At 44.3% G+C, this 23,783-nt stretch overlaps 1 protein-coding gene across 6 annotated transcripts in view; it reads left to right on the top strand.

Moving 5' to 3' along the window:
- Window positions 1–23,783, top strand: part of CRIM1 (cysteine rich transmembrane BMP regulator 1) — a 208,055-nt gene that overhangs the window by 104,039 nt on the left and 80,233 nt on the right. For all 6 annotated transcript variants that reach the window (XM_079940082.1, XM_079940085.1, XM_079940084.1 and 3 more), the window contains one exon: window positions 17,691–17,812. In XM_079940082.1, coding sequence (XP_079796208.1) covers window positions 17,691–17,812 — 122 coding nt within the window. The remainder of the gene's footprint in view (window positions 1–17,690; window positions 17,813–23,783) is intronic.

Below are 23,783 nucleotides of genomic sequence, written 5' to 3'. Positions count from 1 at the left end.
CCCGCTGAGTGGCAGAGCCAGGCTTTGTGAGCACAAATCACCAGCTAGCACCGCACTGCTGTGGTCCTGAGCTCACTCCCCAAAGCCCCTCTCCGGCCCCACCACTCAGGGGACCTAACATTCCATGTCATACACTTGCTTTTACAGTGTAGTGCGTGGGCAAATGTGTACATGTGAGTAGACCGTTCAGCAGCTAAAGAATACTCCTTCACACGCCACCTGGTGCTATGCAGAAAAAACCTGTGCCTGGATACTGAGTTCTAGAATCCAGGTCCACTTCTGCATGAATCTGGACAAGCCTCACAACATCTGCGTCTGTTTTCTTACCTGAGAGAGAAGGAGGGGAGGAGGGATTTGATGATCTCAAAAGTAGCTTCTACTTAAATTTGAATTTTTTGACTTTTCCCAAACCCTTTAGAGAGGGGAAAAAAAAAACACCCCAATCTGCTGGTGACAGGAGACTCCTGAGAAAGAAATGAGAAGGGAAATTTTAGAAAATCCCAGAACTCAGAAGATAATGGGAGAGATATATGGTTTTCATCATGAAGGGGATAAAGTCCAAAGGAAGTCATAAAAGAATTACGGTTACTTTTTCTTTTTTTTCCATTTTCTTTTTAAAAAAAATAGGAAAGGCAAAATGAAATAATAATAATAATTTTTTCTTAGACTAATAATTTAAACCAGGATGCTCAGAACTGGTTGAATTGTGAAAACTGAGTGGTAATCCAACAAAATAGATTGCCTGTTGGTTAATGGCTAGTTGAATATTGCTAGTTAGTTGTTGTTGTTTTTTTTTAATATCTGTAAATAGATAGCCCCTTATATAGCAGGAGCAGAGACTGTGTGGCCAAAGACTGAATCCATAAGATAAGGACTTACTGTGTTAAACTGCTTTCTCATAGAATGTGGATATCTCTGCCTGTCCGCCTGCCTTTCTGGGTACGTTGTGGGGAGCGTGCTGGGTGTGGCATCCTCGTACCCCTGCATGCTCACCACCATGAACTCCCATCAGCCTGTGCATGGCTGCTGGCTGGCTCCCACACCAGTATTTGTACCTGTCTTTCCCCACCTATTGCTACCCCACTTCCCTTAAGGTAAAGTCTGTCTTTGTCTCTCTTCCCTGTCACTCCTCTTTATGCAGCGTCTCCATATTTTTATTGCATTTTTCTTTATTTCACACTAACTTGTATATACACACAGAGAGCATTATATTTGTGGAAGAGGTTTAGATTCTGTTCCTAACTTTATGATTACACCATTTCTTTCTATGTCTCTTAAAATAAAAAATGGTCTACTGAGTTAAGTTCCTTTTCTTTGTTTGAGCCTCAGTTTTATTTCTGTCTTGTAAGACATTGACCTTAGAAGACAATTTCTCACTCATACTGTGTCATATTTTAACAGCTACAAACACTGTAATTCCAGGAAAGGAAACAAGAAAAAAGGAGGGATGCCTAACCCTATTGTATCAGAAAGATACATCAGATATACAGCCCATGACCAGAACGAAGGTCATGAATTTTTTTTCCTTTACCACAACATCTAGATAGTCATACTCTGCTGCTTCAGGTTGAAAATCTAGGATGCTTAGTTCCCATTCCTCCATCCTGATTTCTCTGTGCTCTCAAGAAAATTTGTCTTGTTGGTACTGTATTGTATTACAATAATAGAGTCTTAGCAGATTGCTGCACGATGTTTCTTGTGACTGGATGTAGATATTTAGAAAAGCTTTCCGGGGTTTCAGAATTTATAGCCTGAAATTGACTCATCCCTGCTGAAGCCAACAGAATGGAATCTTTGGCAGGTTGTCTTTTCCTTTCAGAAGCACTTGAGTTACAGCAAAATTAATCTAACCACGGGACTTCCTTCGTGGCACAGTGGTTAAGAATCTGCCTGCCAATGCAGGGGACACGGGTTCGAGCCCTGGTCCAGGAAGATCCCACATGCTGCAGAGCAGCTAAGCCCATGCGCCACAACTACTGAGCCTGCGCTCTAGAGCCCGTGAGCCACAACTACTGAGCCCGTGTGCCACAACTACTGAAGCCCACGCGCCTAGAGCCCGTGCTCCGCAACAAGAGAAGCCACCACAGTGAGAAGCCTGCGCACCGCGACAAAGAGTAGCCCCCACTCACCGCAACTAGAGAAAGCCAGCGCGCAGCAACAAAGACCCAACACAGCCCCCCCAAAATTAATTAATTAAAAAAAATTAATCTAACCACAAAGCTACAGTGAGTGAAAACAAGGTGCAGATTTGGAAATGCTCAGTTAAATGGCCAAGACTCATTGAGAACCTCATGGAAGACAGAGAACACTGGGCTTGGTGGTAATGAATAAGATAGGGACAAGGCTTGAAGGAACTCATTACCTTAAAAATATTACCTCTGCCAGTCTCAGAGAAGTCGCAGACCTTTGGAAGGTAATAAGAAGGGAACACACAGACACACACACACAGAATCACTGATGATCATTTTTCATATCCCTCCATATTTGCCTGTAGTTTCAAAGCTTGGAATCTACAGGTATGATCTTACAGAGAAGTCCCATTGTATCCCTCTGCTCCATTAACATCTCTCCGCTTTTGAGTAATAGTGTTGGAGGGACAGTGTCAAGACTTTGCTGCTACACTTACACTTGGGTGATTCAGCTTTCCAGAGCTCCCCAGTCAAGTCTTGACTCCAGAGCCTCAGCCTATCATTCTGCTGCTTGACGCCTTTAGGAGGGTGTTGAGGGGCCAGAGGGTGGGCGGGAGGATTACACAAGGGTCAGGAACACGGAGGACAAGACTGTCATCACAGGGCACATCAGCCCAACCAGACACGGATGTCAAAGCCAGAAACTTCCTGCATGTGGCTCAGAAAAGGCAGGTTCCTTTTCAAAGCTCAGGGAGCCCCCCCTTAGTTCTTTGAGATGGTGTTAAGTTCTTTAGATCATCAAGTAACAGTTATTGTAGATCCCTATGCTCTTAACAGTGTGCTAGGTAATTAAGTTGCATGTATCATGCTTATGGAAACTAACCAGTGGAAATTATCCCTGAATATTCATTTTCAAAAGTACTTTATCAAATTAAGACTCTTGTAATGAATTATCATGTCCATCTGTTCCCAAGACCTTGTCTTGAAGAAGACGGCACTTAATAACAGTTTTGGGGGTTTTTTGGTAAGATTAATCTTTTAGTAGACAAATATCTCTAATTCAGTTCATTTTTTGGTTGTTCCCTTTAATTTGAATAATTATCCAGCTGCTTTTGGGGAATAAATAAAAGTAAGTTATCCAATATGTAAAATACGGGTTAGCATAGCACAGATTTAAAACATTCCTGACTCTTGACATGCTGTCATGGTAGCATTCTCTCTGTTTCTAAACACATGCAGAAAAATTTGGAAATATATTTGAAGCCCTTCTTTCTCAACTAAGAAAAGAACATCTATTCTGTTGCCCTCTGTCACAGTAATTTTTGGCCCAAAAGAGCAAGTCAACTCATGACGAAAAAAGCCAGAGTCTATATTAAACTCTGATGTTTTTAAAACAAAATAATTGTAGGAATTCCATGTTATTATTGGACTTATCCCCAGAATGAAGAAAATATGCTTTCCTAGAAGTAAAGCCCTTGCCCATTGGAGATGAACTATCTCCCTAGTAGAGAGTTTAATTTGTCAATAATTCACTTCAGATGTGGAAGCCCTGCACTTCCTATACTAGTGCCTTATGTCTTTGGCGTTTCACCATACATTAGACCAGTGTCTAGTCTTAGTTTATATTTGTTTCAGTCCTGAAACAAAGCTCAGGGCTCTCACTCAGAGGCTTTCAGTTTGATCTGAGTGAGCCTGGCCATCACCAGATGATAAAGACACGGCCTTCTGACCCTCGCTCAAAGAGAGTAACTCAGCTGAATTCCATAAGACTTTCGATTAGGTTGGAAAGTGGAGTGCACAGCCTGGATAATATTGAACCTCAGAGGGCTTTCCCCACCCACCCTCATTTGAAATCATCATCATCATGACACAGCTGAACGGGAGAACAGCTCCAGACAGTTCTGCAAAAATGTTTTGTGAAGGTATTTACGTAACTAATAAGCAAATCTAGCATATTCAAATCATACCTCTTCTGGAAATACCAGAAGCAACCCCAAATTTGGTGTACTATATTTTACTCTTCATCTGCACCTTTACGTGGGATGTAAGTGATAAGACTCATTACTGTGTGGACACAGAGTGCAGAGGGTTCAGGGTTATATTTGCCCAGCAGATGTTTAACTGCTTGACTGCAACCCTGAAGGTGGAGGCAGCTGGTTTCTCTTGGACTTGATGCTCAGTTAGTCTCTTGTGAATGTATCACACAGACAAGTGCAGTTTAAATGAACCTTTCCTGATTTTGCCTTTGTTTGTATGTCATGACTCTTACGATAAGATGATGGAGTACTCTGATCTCCATAACTAGATCATGGATTCTTGAATACTCTTATGACACTTCCTAAGACATTAGATTGTGTACTTTTTTGAGGACAAGGTTGCACCTTGTAAGTCTCAATCTCATCATTGCCTACCACAGTATATGCTTTTGGTTAAATTTATAGATGGTTAAACTGTGGCAAGTCCTAGCATCAGAATCCTACAGTGTTTTTAGTCTGTGTGGAGAACAAATATTCGAGTGTTTATCATGTGCTGGATGTTATGCTAACCTTGTAGGAATAAGATGTAGACACTGATGTCAAGGAGCTTACCATCTAAAGGAAAGGCATATACATGCCACATCTTCCTTATCCATTCATCTGTCGATGGACACTTAGGTTGCTTCCATGTCCTGGCTATTGTAAATAGTGCTGCGGTGAATATTGTGGTACATGACTCTTTTTGAATTATGGTTTTCTCAGTGTATACGCCCAGTAGTGGGATTGCTGGGTCGTCGTATGGTAGTTCTATTTTTAGTTTTTTAAGGAACCTCCATACTGTTCTCCATAGTGGCTGTATCAATTTACATTCCCACCAACAGTGCAGGAGGGTTCCCTTTTCTCCACACCCTCTCCAGCATTTATTGTTTCTAGATTTTTTGATGATGGCCATTCTGACCATGTGAGGTGATACCTCATAGTTGTTTTGATTTGCCTTTCTCTAATGATTAGTGATGTTGAGCATTCTTTCATGTGTTTGTTGGCAATCTGTATATCTTCTCTGGAGAAAGAAGATGTGGCACGTGTATACAGTGGAATATTACTCAGCCATAAAAAGAAACGAAATTGTGTTATTTGTAGTGAGGTGGATGGACCTAGAGTCTGCCATACAGAGTAAAGTAAGTCGGAAAGAGAAAAACAAATACCGTATGCTAACACATATATGTGGAATCTTAAAAAAAAAATGGTTATGAAGAATCTAGGGGCAGGACAGGAATAAAGACACAGACGTAGAGAATGGACTTGAGAACACTGGGAGGGGGAAGGGTAAGCTATGACGAAGTGAGAGAGTGGCATGGACTTATATATACTACCAAATGTAAAATAGATAGCTAGTGGGAAGCAGCCGCATAGCACAGGGAGATCAGCTCGGTGCTTTGTGACCACCTAGAAGGGTGGGATAGGGAGGGTGGGAGGGAGACACAAGAAGGAGGAGATATGGGGATATATGTATATGTATAGCTGATTCACTTTGTTATAAAGCAGAAACTAACACTCCATTGTAAAGCAATTATACTCCAATAAAGATGTTAAAATTAATAAATAAATAAAGGAAAGGCAAACATGTAGAAAACAATGCAATTTAGAGGGCTACGTGCTTTAGAGATAGCAGTGTGCAAAAAACAGTAAGCTCACAGAGCAAAGAGATCCTATTTGGAAAACTGTTGGATTTGACTTTTGAGCTCAGTCTTTAAGAATGAGTCAGAGTTCACCAGATGGAGAAAGAGGAAAGGGCATTCTAGGCTATTGTGGTCATTGATTTTTAAACTTTTAATGTGTCTTGCAACTTAAAACATTACCACTAGAAAAGGGAACCCTCTTGCACTGTTGGTGGGAATGTAAATTGATACAACCACTATGGAGAACAATATGGAGTTTCCTTAAGAAACTAAAAGTAGAACTACCATACAACCCAGCAATCCCACTACTGGGCATATACCCTGAGAAAACCATACTTCAGAAAGAGTCATGTACCACAATGTTCATTGCAGCACTATTTACAATAGCCAGGACACGGAAGCAACCTAAGTGTCCACCGACAGATGAATGGATAAAGAAGATGTGGCACATATATCCAATGGAATATCACTCAGCCATAAAAAGAAACAAAATTGAGTTATTTGTAGTGAGGTGGATGGACATAGAGTCTGTCATACACAGTGAAGTAAGTCAGAAAGAGAAAAACAAATACCGTATGCTGACACATATATATGGAATCTTAAAAAAAAAAAAAAAAGGGTTCTGAAGAACCTAGGAGCAGGACAGGAATAAAGATGCAGGCATAGACAATGGACTTGAGGACACGGGGAGGGGGAAGGGTAAGATGGGATGAAGTGAGAGAGTAGCAATGACATATGCACACTACCAAGTGTAAAACAGATAGCTAGTGGGAAGCGGCCGCATCACACAGGGAGATCAGCTCGGTGCTTTGTGACCACCTAGAGGGGTGGGATAGGGAGGGTGGGAGGGAGACGCAAGAGGGAGGGGATATGGGGATACATGTATACGTATAGCTGACTCACTTTGTTACACAGCAGAAACTTAACATTTTAAAGCAATTATACTCCAATAAAGATGTTTTAAAAAAAAAAGTCAACTACACTTCAGTAAAAAAAAAAAGAAAGAAAAAGGAAAAAATATTACCACTAATCCTGCCTATCTTTATGATTCAAGAAAAATGGAATTCATGACAGTGTTGGTTTTTTCTTAGATAATCATCCCTTGGCAAGACTCCATCACTTGTTCAAGATATTTATTACTTTCTTATTGCTTTCAATTAAAGATACTTCTTAGTATGGTATGCAAGGCCCCTTGTTAACCAGCTCTGGCCTATCTCACTAGCCATGTCTCCTGCAAGTTCCCCCACAGTATCCTCTAGTCCCAAATCCCACCACAGCATATGCTCCTGGTGGCTGAACCATTTGCTCCAACCTAAAACACTATATTCTTTCTTGCCCTGTAGATGTAAGTAGGTTCTTTCCTCTTCCTGAAATGTCTTTCCCTCCATCCCCACTTCCCCTTGTTTGATGGACACTTCCCATCTGTGCCCACTCACACTCCCCTACTCACACATATACACACAGCATCAGCTCTTTGTGCCTCTAGTTGGTAGAATGATCCTTAGGGATGAATGGAGGTCTTTGGACAGGTGAGGGACTCCAGTGTTGAAGAGGTGGAATAGCTACTGCTGAGTGTGTACCCTTTTTTTTTTTTTCTCTCCACCAGTCATCAACAACTTGGGTATTTGCAGTTGGCAGCCTTTGGGCTGAATTTGACCCCAAGACATGTTTTCTTTGATTTGCCTTTTTTTTTTTTTGCCATCTTTAAATTAGTCATCAGCATTTAAAACCTGGGATGCTTGACTTAAAACTCTGGCTTCTCTTGAGCAGTTGAAAGGTGTAGCAACTGTGCGTTTCTGCATGGGGTGAGTAGTGAAGCCCCTTCAGAGGGCACAGACCCTCTAGAGTTGTCTGCAATATCCCACTTCCCTTTGAATGAAGACAGGTTTGCCGTCTCTGGGTGTAACTGACTTGGGGTTGGTGTTGAGAGACAAGATATGGATGGAGGTTAAAGGGGCAGGAAATTTAGAAGTATCATGAAGGTGGTGACTCAGGTAAAACGCCATGGGTTTGGGCTGTATTGTTAAGGAGTTGCCATCAGGATGAGGCCCACGCTAAGAAGAAAAGGGAGAGATTTGGGAGTAGATGTCTTCGGGAGGTTGAAGGGTTGGTGCAGTGGGAGCTTGGGCCTGAGAGACCTGGAAGGAGGGATGAACCGTTGTGCTCGGCGACTAGGATATCTGACTTGAAATTTGAGATTGCTGTGGCTAGTAAAGTAAGTGGCCGAAGTGGAGGGGCAGCAAGGGTCACTGGATTCCAAAAGATCAAGCGAGGTCAGGATGTTGAAACTGCTTCCTCCACATAGACCCGGAAGCTTCCGGTTTATAATGATATACATAAAATAGCTAACAGGTGTTGAGGGCTTCTGTGTTCCCTGCACTTTCCTGGGTACGTTTCACATATCAGTTTATTTAATCCACACAGCAGTCCTGTGAGATATGGGTACGTTAATCACCCTCATCCTACAGGCAGTACAAGTGAGGCTTGGAGGGGTGACGTGTTGCCCAAGGTCATACAGCTCCTCAGTGGCCAGAACTCAAACCTAAGACTGCCGGATGTCAGAGTACATTCTCTGAACCTCCACCCCCGTAGGAAATGGGCAGGAGGCAAAGCCACAGAGAGGGAGGGCCTGCATGAGGGAGGAAAGCGGTAGCTTTCCGTGGGCTAGCCCACGGCGGTCAGCTTGGAGACCGTCTGCCTCCCTTCCACCCCAGGTGAAGGGTGAGTGTGGGGAAATTCATGGTCTCACTGTAAGGAAGTAGTGTTTTCAGGCGAGCCAGGTTAGGACAGATTTGAGTGGTATACTCTGTGATGATGTTCAGATGCTGAGAGAGGAAAGGGTGGGGAAGGCAGAGCAGTGGGCCTGGGAGGATGAGTCCCTGGGAAGCAGAGCGATTCTCTGTGGGGATGTGCATTCCCTTGAGGACGGGAGACCAGAGGACCTTGCACTTTGCACTGATGACAAGGATGAGAGGTCTGGGAATCGACAGCCCACAGGGAGCCCGTGGACGTGTGCTCAGAGTCAGCTCTTTCAGCAGCAGCTCAGGCTGCAGGCAGCTCCGAGGAGGTGAAGGAGCATTAGCCACCCAAGCAGTGGAGGATTTGTCCAGATTTTCAAATAGGAGGTTCAGTCCTGATGTCATTAGTGTTTGTGCGTCACGTGCTCCGGGGAGGAGACAGAATAGTCCCCATCCGATTGTGTTCTGGTTTGTGATTATGTGTATCTGACACCTCCCTAAACCAGACTTCCTAAATGGAGGCTCAGGACCCCGCGTATCCCCAGCCCTACCCAGCTGAGCGCCTCCCACACGCACACACTCGGCAGGTAGTTACGGGACCACTGCATGTTCACCAGCAAGCTGATTCCACGTTCCAAAGCATCCGTTTCTAATACGGTCGGCGGATCCAGCCCTGAAATGGAAACACCTGACGTTTCTCTGATACAAGGTCCTGTCCCCACCAGACCCAGTCCTCCTCCTTCGCAGAGTGCCACGTGCCGGTTTCCCCTCCTTCCTGCTTTTCCCGCCAGGGTCTCCATGCACCTCTCCTGTCCCCCTCTGCTGCCGTCCTGCCCACCATGGGAGCACACGCCAGTGTCTTTCCCCCGGGCCCGGGGAGGTGAAGGCAGAGAGCCTGCCTGTCCTGGGATGTGGTGGTTATCAGCTTGTTGGGCTGAACTGAGTGCAGTTCAGGATGCCTGCCAGATCCCAGCTCTCACGGTTCAGCAGGAGCACGGGCCCTGGGGTGCTTCCCAGCCGTGTGTCTGTGCCTCTGGCTCCCTTGCAGGAGGGAGTCTCTTGGGAACTGCCCCAACTCTCCTCTCCTTTAAGCAGTCATGTGGAGGCGGTAACCGATGTGAAGTGCCCTTGCTTTCTCCTGACCTCACCTGCTTACTGTGGGGCTTGACTCTGCAAGATAATTTATAGATCTTCCAGGAACCATGCGGGCCCACTGCCTCTGTTTTCTTACAATTTATACCTCTTTTCTCTCAAAATTAGCACCTAAGGATAAGTTTCTTGAGCCACAGGCCAGCCTTGAGGATCCAGCCATAATCATCTGCTCCTTGAGAAAGCTGGGAAGAGGGCAGCTAAAATGACTATGTCATTAAGGGCTTACAGTGGACTTTATCATTATTGCCAGTACCGCGTAGTAAGAAATGAAGAGGAATATCTTACCTACTTGCCCTCAATTGATAACTGTCCCTGTACTGGAGCATATCCTTCAGTTGCTCCCCGCAGAAAAAAGCAAAACATGACAACAGCAACCAAAAATGCAGAGTGAGTTTGCTGTTGTCTCTGAAGGGAAAGTGGTGAAGAACATGGGGTTTCTGGTTTTACAGGTGAAAAGAGGAGCGGGGAGGCTTCTGGAAGGAGGCACGTGTGATCCTTAGAGCTGGGTGGTGTGGTTGCTGCTGCAACTAAGGCACATGCCTAACCCCCTGGGTGGTGGAAATGTAAGGCATTACAGGAGGAATGAGCAGGAGAAAGGGTGAAGGAGGGTTTGTTACTTAGCAGCAAATCTTACAATGAGGCGGGAGAAGCATGGTGGTCCTAAGAAACTTCCGTAGGGAGGAGTGCAGGATAGTTGGACCCTCAGGTGGGAAACCCATTTCGTTTTGGATGTTTTATTTGCAGTCTTCTTTTTTTTTTAAACTTATACATACCTAGAAAGAGGTAAGAAATTTAATCCGTAGAAAGATAGTACATCAGATATAATTAAAGTTGAAAATACTTTTTACAGGATAAGAATATGTTTTATGTGTCATTGTAACTTCCTTTGCTGACAGTTTCATTGTTACCCTGTGTGGAATCCTAGTAGTACACGTGCTTTGCCCTTTTAATTCCACATTTATTCTTGTGTAAAGGGAGCCTTCCTTCCCACCTGAATAGAGTTGGTTTTGATTTATAGACAGTGATTCTCCCCTTTCAAAGGGCTCAACACTGAGTTTGGATGTGGAATAAATGCAGGGTTGGGAGATATGTTTGCAGGGGCCTCACTGAGTTGTTTTCCCTCCAGGAAGGGGCAGGGAATAAGGATCTGCTTGGGGAAGATGAGGAGTCTGACAGTTTGCTGCTTTGCTGAGTGGTGGTGGGCGTGGCAAAGAGGATTCCTCTCCCCACGGTGTCTTCTTCTAACTCCCTATCGTTTAGCATCCTTTACAGTTTCTCTAGTCACTCTGGTGAAACAAACTGTTGATTCTTCAACTTGTTGAGTATATTGTTTCTTTTCCTGCATTCCCCTCCAAAACAAAACAAAACAAAGCAGTGTCAGAGACAAGGCCCATCTTGAGCCGGGCCTGAAGGTTGAGGTGCTTGGTAAGGAGGAGGTGGGTGTGGAAGGGCGAGATGGTGATGTGCTCCAAGGACAGGGTGCAGGCGAGGAGAAGCCGCAGAAGGGGATGAGCTGGGATCAGACTGTGGCAGTGATGGGAATGACGGTAATGGAATCACAGGATTTTATAGTTTGGAGAAAGCTCATTAAGGTCCAACCATCTTGTATTATGGACAAGAAAACTGAGCATCCCAGAGTTTTAGTGGCTTGCTAGCAGTCATCCATTTTCTGGTGGATGATGGATGGTATTGGATAGTAAATAAAGTTACTGTCTTCTTCACTCTATGTGTCTCTCACTCATAGGCAACTGTATTCAGGCAGGAGCAAGTGCTACTAATCAAAATGTGCTACTAATTAAAATGATAAAACTAGTTGTACATAGCTTTTTCCAACGGAATGTGCAAATTAAACTGTGACGATTGAGACACTGCACCTTTAGGAGCAAGTTGTTCAGAAAGTGGGTCCCAGATTCCCTCCAGTGGAGTCTCCTGGAGAGCTTATTGTACGGGCAGATTCTGGAGCCCTGCCCCAGACTCTGAGAAACAGTCCATGACTGTGGTACCCTGGAATCCGCATTCTAAACAAATTCCATAGTCTTTCCCTCCACAGACTGATTTTGAAAAGCACTGCACCAATTAGCCCTGAGTTTAAAATTTATAAACATAAAAACTGTAAAAACAATGCATGGCCTAACCTCTGACTAGCCATGAAAAAAAAAGTTTATTCTAGATTATTGTTTGGATGTCTTTATGTCATTCATTTTTTTCATTTACAAGACAAATAAGACATGCCCCTGCACTAGGGGAATTCACAGGAGAAAGAGTAGGATTTTGACTTCATAGGAGGAACAGGTCCCCTCCAAGAGGAGAGAAAACTAATCCTGGTTGCTTTTTTGGTCAGAGAAAGCCTTGTAGGGCGGTGGCCTTAAGGCTGTGTGGAATTCACCTGGGGCAAAAGAGAGGCAGGGATTTGAGGAAGAGTGGGCGCTGAGCTGTGGCACTGAGTGATGGGAGTGGGCGCTGCGCTGCGACGCTGAGTGATGGGAGTGGACGCTGAGCTGCGGCACTAAGTGACGGGAGTGGACGCTGCACTGCGGTGCTGAGTGACAGGAGTGGACGCTGAGCTGCGGCACTTAGTGACGGGAGTGGACGCTGAGTGACGGCAGTGGACGCTGAGCTGCGGCGCTGAGTGACGGGAGTGGACGTTGCGCTACGGCGCTGAGTGACGGGAGTGGACGCTGTGCTGCGGCACTGAGTGACGGGAGTGGACGCTGAGTGACGGGAGTGGACGCTGCGCTGCGGCGCTGAGTGACGGGAGTGGACACTGCGCTGCGGCGCTGAGTGACGGGAGTGGACGCTGCGCTGCGGCGCTGAGTGACGGGAGTGGACGCTGAGCTGCGGCGCTGAGTGACGGGAGTGGGCGCTGCGGCACTGAGTGACGGGAGTGGACGCTGCGTTGCGGCACTGAGTGACGGGAGTGGACGTTGCGCTGCGGCGCTGAGTGACGGGAGTGGACGCTGAGTGACGGGAGTGGACGCTGCGCTGCGGCGCTGAGTGACGGGAGTGGACGCTGCGCTGCGGCACTGAGTGATGGGAGTGGATGCTGAGTGACGGGAGTGGACGCTGCGCTGCGGCACTGAGTGACGAGAGTGGACGCTGAGTGACGGGAGTGGGCGCTGTGCTGCGGCACTGAGTGACGAGAGTGGACGCTGAGTGACGGGAGTGGGCGCTGTGCTGCGGCGCTGAGTGACGGGAGTGGACGCTGCGCTGCGGCACTGAGTGACGGGAGTGGACGCTGCACTGCGGCACTGAGTGACGGGAGTGGACGCTGCGCTGCGGCACTGAGTGACGGGAGTGGACGTTGCGCTGCGGCGCTGAGTGACGGGAGTGGATGCTGCACTGCGGCGCTGAGTGACAGGAGTGGACACTGCGGCACTGAGTGACGGGAGTGGGCGCTGCACTGCGGCGCTGAGTTACGGGAGTGGGCGCTGCGCTGCGGCACTGAGTGGCGGGAGTGGACACTGCACTGCGGCGCTGAGTGACGGGAGTGGACGCTGAGTGACGGGAGTGGACGCTGCGCTGCGGCACTGAGTGACGGGACTGGACACTGCACTGCGGCGCTGAGTGACGGGAGTGGACGCTGAGTGACGGGAGTGGACACTGCACTGCGGCGCTGAGTGACGGGAGTGGACGCTGAGTGACGGGAGTGGACACTGCACTGCGGCGCTGAGTGACGGGAGTGGACGCTGCGCTGCGGCACTGAGTGACGGGAGTGGACGCTGAGTGACGGGAGTGGACGCTGCGCTGCGGCACTGAGTGACGGGAGTGGGCGCTGAGTGACGGGAGTGGGTGTAGGGGTTCAGTGAATGGCAGATTGCCATTGTTACTCACGTGTGCAGGAGCATGTAGAGGGGCCAGTAGAATGTGGAAGCTAGAGGAGAAGTAGAGCCTAGACTTGGGAGCACCTTGTAAGCTGTACTAGGACTCTGGGACTGTCTGTGTAGACCAGGAAACAAACGACGGGAAGGGAATGCATGAGAGTGCACACTGCCTTTGAGCCCGCAGAGCCAGCCAGCGTGGGCCTCCTAAGGAGGGGAGTGCCCTCTAGGGGCTTAGATGATTTTTCTGAGTGCTGTTCGTCTTTGTACTCCGCCACCCACATGCCCACTAAGCTGAATCCATTACCTACTGGAGAGAGAAAAAAAGACAGCTTCACCAGCCTACCTGGCTGCAGCTGTGATTACATTCTGCAGACATTTATTAGTTTGGTACCTTGACTGATGATTATCTTAATACTGAGGATAACATTATAGGCTTGATTTTTCAGGCAAATGGCAAATGCAAGTTGCTTCTTGTTGAAGGTTGAAAAGCCCTTAGCCCATGATTCTGTTTATGTGAACTGACCAAAATAGGTAGGTCCATAGAGAAAGAATAGAGATTCGTGGTTGCCAGGGGCTGGGAGAGGATAAATGGGAAGTACAGGGTTTCTTTATGAGATGATGAAAATGTTCTAAAATTAGGTAGCAGTGATGGTAGCACAACCCTGTGAATATAAAGACCATTGAATTGTATACTTTAAAAGGGTGAATTTTACAGTATGTGAATCGTATCTCAGTAAAATTGTTATTTTATTTGTTTTCTTTAAAAACCCTTAGCACTTCTGCTTCAGATGTCCTAAGAGAAGTATGGTATTTGGGGTTTCAGAGAGGAGCTATTATCTGAGGTTGGCCTGGAAAGGCAGATGGTTTCTAGACAGACAGCTGGAGATGAGGGCTAGATAAGGAATGTTCAGGAGAGAGTAGGGTGAGCAGTGGAAAGACAGCAAAGGGAGGGCTTGTTTGGAGAATAGAAGGTGACTGTAGTATCAGGAGAATGAAGAGAAATACTGCGAGATTGAATTCGAATAAAGATCTGTGGACTTGAGAGTGTTGAATGCTAGGCTGAGAAGTTGATCAGTTAAATGAAGAGTAACTGAAGGTTTCTGACTACAGAAGTACAAGAACTGAGCCATAGGATGGGCGTGGCATGAACTGGGAGAAGGGGAGACTTTGGTGAGAGGAGACCAGGTCGGAACCTAGAAGTTGGAGGAGGGAAGGTTTTAGAAGTGAAGGGTAAGTGTGGACATCGATTTACTCATAAGTTAGTCTGTTTCCTTAGCTACCAATCCACATGTTTTCTCCATTCCATTGCTTGCTGTTTATCCAGGCATTGGGGTAAAGGGTAAGAGGGAGATTGGGAGGAGGGACCAAAAAAATAATAAGAATGAAGAGAAAAGGTGATGAGGGCAAGATTCTGTCTGAGTGCTTCAGTTGTTCTGTAATTCAGTGACTCACTACAAGAAGACTCTAGGGGAGTGCCCTCTAGGCTCTTCTAGTGGAAAATACAGGATAGGAAACTTTGTTTGATTTTATTATGTATAGACATAATAAATTTCCTTGGCAAATAAGGGTCCTGATGAGGCCCCCGTTTGTTACCTGAGAGTGTGTGTAGACTATCTGTCGAAAAATAACTCACGTGAGTTGTATTATGTTGAACTCTGTGAAATTGCTATTTGACTATTTTTGATATACAAAGAAAGCAGTTTCGTGAAGTCTCAACCTAATAGATACTTGCTCGATAGATATCTGATGACAGCCCAGATTTTAACCTTTTCTGATTCCTTCATAAGTTCCTTCTTTATTAAGGTGCTAATGGTCTTGAACCTCTGCTAGTCTCAGGTTCGGGGAAGCTGTGAAGAATCAAAAGGTGACAGTAAGTAGGGAGGGCTTTCCAAGGGGCTGGTAGAGAAGGGAAAGGAGCTGGGAGCAAGCCTGCCGGCCAAAACCAGGGCATCTTGGGTCTTTAGTGTGCAGTCATTCTGCGTTTAGAAATAAAAATTCAACCTAAAGGGTTTTCCTTTCCTAAATGGGTCACTAGGCAGTTGTGCAGTTTTAGATCTTCTGCAACATGCTGGAGACAACCTGTATGGGTCTCTGAGAAAACAAGAGAGATGTTTCAATGTTGGGAAATAGATGAAATGTCAAAAGCGGGAAAAAGGGCAAACTTAGTCATGGTTTTCAGGTTGGTGTGATTTCTGTCGGTCCAGCAGAAAGCCTGGCACGCAAGTGTTGAGGAAAGGTCTCTGAAGGGTTGAAAGGCATCAGAGGAGGTATTTATTGGTTGATCGTATGCTCCCTGGTGTTTAACCTAAAGTAATTTCCTCGAACACGTCAGTGGGAGAGAAGGGGAATTCCCAAAGATGTGGAAAAAGGTTAGTCAGCTATTCTTGTAGGATGCTTTCATTGTAATGACATCCAGATATTGGGATCAGGGTGGGGCGTCTCAGTACTCTACCCCCATTAATCTGTAAACTCTGAAGAGTTTAAGTTGTACAGAGTGTCAAGTGCAATAAATATTGTTACTGTAACATCACAGGGATATGATCATCTGCTTAAAACTGCAGTGCCTAGGCACATAAAAATGAGAGACTGTGGGATAACCTTACCAGGGACTAAAAGCTCAGTTCATATTTACTCAGCTGTAGAAGGTGATTGTTCTGTAGGAATAGAGATTATGAATCAAGAGCTCCCGGCTTTGCTCACACAAAACAGCCAAACATTTATTTTAAACCATAGTCAGAAATACCATTGCAGCAAAACTTTAATTACCTAACACCCTCTTCTCCAATATAATCTGTATATAACTATCTCCCCACATGGAAGAAGCGTGAGAGGGGATATTCACACCTTTCCAGTGGCTTTAATGGAGTTTGGTGTAAATTTTAACTTAATTCGTTTCCTTTTTAGTTCCACAGTTAACTATAAATGTCATTAAACCTCTAGGCCTGATTATGGAAGTACTTGTGGACAACAGTCACATTTTAATTTATGAAAGATCCAAAGAAAAATAGAACAAATAATCAAATAAGAAGAGGGAAAAAACAGAATTAATGTGCTAATGGTTCTTCCTTGCTGGGAATGTTACCCTCCCCTGATCTTGGCCTCTCTGTTACATAAATACCCACATACTTCCGGCAAGGATGTCTCTTTTTAGGATGTCTTCCTTTCACTCCTGCCAACCTGGGAACTCCCTTAGTCATCCTCTCTACCCTCTGACCCACGCTTCCATTGCCAGGGGAGTCCCAGGGCAGAGTCTAGCTGCTCCTTCCTTGTATTACAGTTACATCCTGACACCCTCCTGCCCTGAGCTTCTCATTTCCTGCCTCTTATTTCATTACGACACATCAACATCAGGCAGTTGACAATATCTTTTTCTCCTCTTATATTTACCTGCCTCTTATTTTCCTGTGGTCAGGCAAGTTTTGCAGCGGAGTTGAAGTTAAGGGTGAGAGCCAACAGAGGTAGTTTGCATTCAGAGAAATGCACACATGCAGCTTAGAAGATCCAAAACATCAAGACTTTCAGCTTCCAGATAGCTGTCACAAACTCCATTTGCTAAAGCTTATGCCCTTTATTTATAAAGCTCCTCGGTCTTCAATCAGAATCTATTTCTTTTATTATACACAATTATAAATTAATTAATGTAGCTCCAGAGGAGGATGCTACTAGACACAATCACGAAGATTAAAAAAAAAAAAAAGCCAAACTAATAACCTATTAGTTGAAAGACGAGTCAGAAAATTTGCTGAAAAACACCTAAAGGTCAACAGCAACCAAGTAGCAACATAGAATCATTTAACGCAGGAGCATCATTCTGTGTCAGACCGTGCAAGCATCACTGATGTCTGGAGTAACAGGATAATGTATGCATGTAAAGATGGCCCCGAGTCATCAAGAAAATGTTCGTTATGCTCAATACCAGTCTGGTTAAGTAAGAAATGAAGTAATGCATTTTAGGAATATTTCTGTCAAAATGGTTAACGTTAAATATCTGGACGTATACTAAGGAGATGAGCCTTAGTTATTTGGAATGCCAATTATGTTAGGACCCACTCCCCATTCCCCAGCGACACCAGATAAACAGGACAGTGTCACAGAGAGGGGTGAATAGTTTTCCACAGCCACTTTGTTTGTGGTCTCCCGACTTCTATGTTGTTGTTTATTCATGGGGTTTTCCTTCCCTTTTCTTTGGTTTCAGATGCGAGTGTCTCTCTGGCTTATGTGGTTTCCCCGTGTGTGAGGTGGGATCCACTCCCCGCATAGTCTCTCGTGGAGATGGGACACCTGGAAAGTGCTGTGATGTCTTTGAATGTGTTAATGGTACGTGGGGTTTCTCTTGTTCTCAGAGAGTGTACATTTGTGCAGGAGGAGGAGGGAGGGTTCAATCTAGCTGTTTCTGTCTTTTAAAAGGCAGAGAATATACTCAGGGACTTGATGAAACTCAGAAAGAATATTTGTTTAAGATCCCACTAGGCAGTAGAGAAAGTTAGGAAAGGAATCATCATTCCATCCATTAGAAAGAGCATTTTGGAAGTGTAATCACAGACTGCATGTAGCCATCATATTCTGCTGTGTTCAGTAGTTCAGAAATTTTAGGATTGCAAGAAAAGGATCATGGAAAATGTGGTCGTATCCCTCCTATCATTCAAGATCTCATTGCATTATTGTCAGAGGTAATCTTTGTAACTAACACCACATTGGAGTGTCCACAATTTGAAAGAGAAAAGACACTGTTCGTTTAGTTTAGCATTTTCCTACTTAGAGGAAACACCTCTGGCCATTACTTGGTCAGTAGTATTGGCCTAGTTGGAGCTGGAACCTTGTGGACCAGAAAAACGATTCTTCAGTCATAAGATTACTTCAAATAGAATCCGCCTTTCTCCCTTGGTGTGTGATGACCTGGCGTTTATTGAATTTAGATGCTAGAAGGGAGGAGAGCCTAAAACATGTCCCTCCATCAGAACTTTCAGAATAAAAACAAAGAATAAACTCAAGTAAGTGAAATGTCAGTAATGTTAGAGGACATTATTTAGTCAACACCTAGACACACAAGGAAAATGATTTTGGATTTGGACAAATACAACAAAATTATGCATATAGAAGCGTCCATATTTGCCACCTACAGGAAATCGGGGTTCAGAAGATTTTGTGCCCTCCTCCGAAGCTGCCCCTCCCCCACAAGAAAAGGTTATATTAAAGTCCAGACCTGTCACCGAGTCCTGTAGTTTTTAGTCCAGTGGCTGCATATTTTGTTTTGTTTTGCTTTGCTTTGCTTTGCTTTGAAGAAACACTTGTAGTATGGCTTTGTGATTAGAAAAGAACATAGACTACGATTAAAAGACTTCAGTTTGAAAACTAGTTCCTCCACTTAGTAGCTGTGTAACTTTGGGCATCCCTTGGTCTCCCTGGGCCTCAGTTGCCACATCTGTCAAATGGAGTGAATAACAGTAAATTAAATGAGGTTTTATATGTGAAGCACTTGAAATTGTGCCTCAAGAGCAAATAGTCTATAATTTTGTGTGCCCACCTCCTGTTCATATCCAAAGATGCTGTTCTGGACATGGCAGGGGGATGGAGAAGGTGAGGGGAGGATCCTGATTTAAAGACCTTTATAAATACTAGCATGCAGGGAGAGGTGCAGGAAAAGTTCCATGTGCATAAATCTCTTCTCAGTGCTTCTCCCCACCCGTGTTATTATCCAGCCGGTAGTAATGTCTGTTAACCACCAGCAAATGGCCAAGCCTCTGGTATTGCTGAAGTTAGTTGATTGTAGGTGACATTTTGTGAATATTTAACTTGTACCATTGAGACAGAAATAGTTGGTCCTGTCCTGGGCTCCCAGCATCTCAGTTGTGCTTCCTTCTAGTATTCATCCCTCTGCATGTCTGTCTCTCATGCTAGAATCTGAACTGCCAGAGAACAGAGAATCTATCCTTGTGTCTGTGTTATTAGCACATTGCCTGCCTCTCAGAGTGCACCCAGGTTCTGATGGGTAGTTGGGTGGGTGAGTGAGCAAGTGATCTGATTCATATCATCTTAGTTCCCTCTAGAGTGGCTGTTAATTATCAGCCCATAGAGGGCTTACTTTGTGGGAATTCGCCATCTTTACTGCCCTACACTTTAATCTTAGGTCTCTTGTCCCCAGGAAATATCACCTCTAGAGGAGTGCCTTTCTTCTTTCCTTGCTTCTTGATTATAGAAACCCAAGTGTCGTGACTTTCTCATCAGGACATTAACTTTACACCTCTCCCCAGTGTGATACGGTTTGGACAGCTGATAACTGCCCCCCGCCCCCTCAGTGCCCTTGCCCCCATTTATAGAGCCCATTTATAGAAGTCACTTCAGGAACAGGACTTGCCTTCAGCTGTGAGAAAATGTTGAGATGACAAAGCAGTCACAGGATTTCTGGTGTTTGCCTCTTTCTTGCCACCATAAATTGGTTGGATGATCTTTGCTTTATTTCGTGTCCTGCTACAGTGTGTCTATTTCTATATTAGTCATTCAATTGTAGATGAGACTAGAAACTACAGTCCTCTGAAGATTCAAAATCCCACAGAATAGTGTGTATGGAATTCTGTCTCAAAGCCTGTATTTCACTTTTTTTGTCACATACATACACACATACACACACCTCCCCTCCACACATACATATATTCGTATGGAAGTGTATGTGTTTGTTTGTTTATTTGGCAACTGGTGCCCTGGGAAAATCTTACTGTTGTCATAAGGTCACCATTAGAGGATATTACATATCAAAAATTCATTATCATTGCCCAGATGAGCAGAGGTCTATTTTATATATACATATTTCAATAAGCCATATATATATATATATATATAGCTTTAAAATATATATAAAGCCTTGCTTATGCACAAAGGATTTGAGGCAACTTTACACTGAGAACAGATACAATAACACAGTGGTAGAATATTAATGAGAAAAGAGAATCAGAACCGTAGAGTTGTATGTAAAAGTTGAAAATGAAAAGCAAAAAGAGAGTGCCTACAGGTATGCAGGCCATAGCATCTGTCTGTTTAATTGTTGGAGTTAAATGTCAAGTTAGGCCCCCAGCGTCCTGGCCATCAAAGTGAAAAAGGAGATAGAATCAGATCTGCAGTTCTTATTTTTAGAGACAAGAAGCCTGCTGAACAGGGCAACCCTCTGCTCATATGGAAGCTTGAAAAGAGAGCGCTGGATGACACAGTAGATCCTGTCCTTAGTTGCTTTAATCCCTTAAATGTGGAAACAGATTTCCTCTGGCTGCTCTTCTCAATAAAAAGCAAAAGCAAAATATTAAAATACACCTCAGCGAAAGCAGTTTTCAGAGGTGAGTTTGACACCCGGCTGGAACCTGGGTGCTTAGAGGACTATTTATTGATTTTGAGAAACCCCCAAACATGTAGGAACATGTCGGAATGGATCTGGGAACCCCAGTTCAGGATACAGTGGGTTGCGTGTTAACTAACCGCATGTGCAGAAACAGAGATTGCCTGCCAGCACTCGGCTCCTAAGCTGCCGTCCAGGTGATCCGTATGCTTACGTTATTTTTTTAAGATAAGCGTTATAGTGAACACAGAAGGTTAAAAAATATTCACAGAGAATTCAAGAACTCTTGAGTTTTGAAAACGTTAGCCTAGATGAATAGATGGAAAGAACATTCTCCATAAATATTCGTTCTCTTTTCTGTTGGGTTTGGTTTTATTTGGGGGGGGAGGAGGGGAGAGTTGCCCATCGGATTGTTATGGTCTGTGACTGAGGGCTGAAAGGAGGACCTGTGAGGTATTGGTTGAATGAGAACCCTGTTGTTTAGAAACCAAAGGAACAGGTGGTATGATTGAGCTCCTTTTGTGTAAACTAGAAGACATCAGTATCATCCCCTAGAAGTATGACCTCCACAGCAGTGTTGAATAATCCCAGATCTTCTTCAAGAAACAGTTCTGTGTCTGCTCCTGCCCATAAGCAAAACTTTTGTCATTAGTCAGCTGGAGCTGAGTGATGGCCTCTACTTTTATTTTTTTGCAGTACATGGGCCTCTCACTGCTGTGGCCTCTCCCGTTGCAGAGCACAGGCCTCAGACGCACAGGCTCAGCGGCCATGGCTCACGGGCCCAGCCGCTCCGCGGCATGTGGGATCCTCCCGGACCGGGGCACGAACCCGTGTCCCCTGCATCAGCAGGCGGACTCTCAACCACTGTGCCACCAGGGGAGCCCTGGCCTCTACTTTTAGATCGACATGTGTTCTCCATTTGGTTACAGTACACCTTATTGCCTTACACTGGCCCAGCTCACTCATTTCTAGAGGCATTTGGGTTTGAATAGGGAAGTCATCCACATACAGAATATGGAAACAGTCATTTGGTTGCTTAGATATGCTCAGCTGTCCAATGTACTTGCACAGAAATCCAAACTAGAACATCATGGTTTGAGTGTTGTAGCCACTGACTGACTCTCCAGCATCAGACACACTAACATGTCAAATCCATCAGTCACAGGAGAGCCATACCCAAAGTCAGCTTGCTCCTCATGTAAAATTTGGGCCTGGAAAACTGAGACCTGCAGTTTGTTAAGAAAATTAGTACAAAAACTTCTAATGATAACCCATTGTCTGTTTAGCAATAATACTCAGTAATATTTCTAGGGACATAAGGTCTACTTCTACAGTGATGGAGAGAATATGGCACTTTGAAAGAAATATTCCACTCAGTATGCATTTATTGAGCATCTGTTGTGTTCCTGGGGTCTTGTCAAGCTAATTTTGCTTAACAGTGATACAGTCTTTTGCAGTCCTATTTTGTAAGTATTGTTCCCCTTCCCTTATCCTGAAGTAGTATCTGCCTGGTATTCTCTAGCACACACACCCTGCTTCCCCCCCCCATAGAAAAGGTGTTTTCCTCCTATAGCTATCTGGAAGCTCATGTACCCTGTCTTTGTGATTACATCAGTTTGTCTCTGATTTATGGAGAAATTTTCAGACATTTCTCATCTGTCATACAGTTGCCTCTCTTTTGACTTCTTAAGTCTGCCCACTTGCTTCCTATACAGCTTACCCCCAGTGAAAGGAGACCAGAGGCAAGACATTCGCCATTTTCTACTGAGATATTAAAGAGAAAAAGCAACAGAAGTATACCTATTTGGATTTTTTTCTCCATTTTCACATTTGATGTGAAGTTCTACATTTTAGTCTTTTCCTTTGCTAAAATTATATACCTATCACTGTCTGCCAATCAGTGTAATTTGGCAGGCAGTAGAAGTTATTAACAGTCTATAAGGTTCTTTTTCAGGAGTTCTGGAATATGTTAAAGAGAGAAGAGAATATTCCAGAACTGAGAAACATAAAATTTAATTGGGCAGACACAAAAAACGTGCAAAAATACCTAAAAAGACACTTTTGTGCATCTCAATGCATATGCAATTTTATGCATTGATAGGTACAAGTTACACAGTAAATTATTTTATTTGTAATATTATTCTTTTCTCTGTCCATGGAAAATGTCCTGTTATAGAGGTAGTGGTAAACTCCATAGCGTTCTAAGATTCACATGTATCCCCAGCAGGTGAAGAAGTAATTGGTCATTGCTCCTCAAAGACCACTGCCAGCCATTTTTATCATGCATCTTTCTGAAGAGCTTCTGTAAATTTGTCTTGGCATCAAATAGGGATTTCATTATGTCGTGTGATTTTTTTTTTTTTTTAATCCTAAAGAATCAATTGTGTTTTCAAGGCTGTGTTTTCTGGGACTCTCCATCTCTCTAAATTCCATTCCCTTGCTCTCTGTGCCTTAGCTAGTGAAATGTAACTCTTGTCAATCCCATCCCCTCCCGCTCACGTTTCTGCACAACCCACGGTAAAAGCGAGTTCATCTGGAGCTGCTTTAGTCATAACCACAGCCTTCCCTTCTCACTCCTTCAAATCTCACACCAAGATTTGTGGCTTCACCCAGATGGTAGCTGTGGTTGATTAAGGCAAATAAGTATTGATAATTAATATTAATTGGTTTCTAAAATACTTCTTTTTCTTCAGTTTGAATGGAAGCTCAGCATTTTGTTAGAATGCAGTATTTTGCCTCCTTCCACAGCATGCAAATTTGATTGATAAAAAGCACTCCATTTTCTACACTTTAGAACTTGTGGTCCAGCTGCCCAGTTTCTTCCAATCCCAGCTCAGTTTAGTATGTTAGCTAAAAGTATAATAAATTCTGAGCTGTAATAAGATGATTCTTCCTGACATGAGTTTTCTGAAAAAAAGAAACAGTATATCCAGCCAACACTACGGAAGAGGTTCAGACATGCAC

Source organism: Stenella coeruleoalba (assembly GCF_951394435.1).
Source record: "Stenella coeruleoalba genome assembly, chromosome: 13".
In the NCBI taxonomy this organism is placed as follows: domain Eukaryota; kingdom Metazoa; phylum Chordata; class Mammalia; order Artiodactyla; family Delphinidae; genus Stenella; species Stenella coeruleoalba.
Note: the sequence above shows the minus strand (reverse complement) of the source record. Positions and strands in the feature narration are given on the sequence as shown.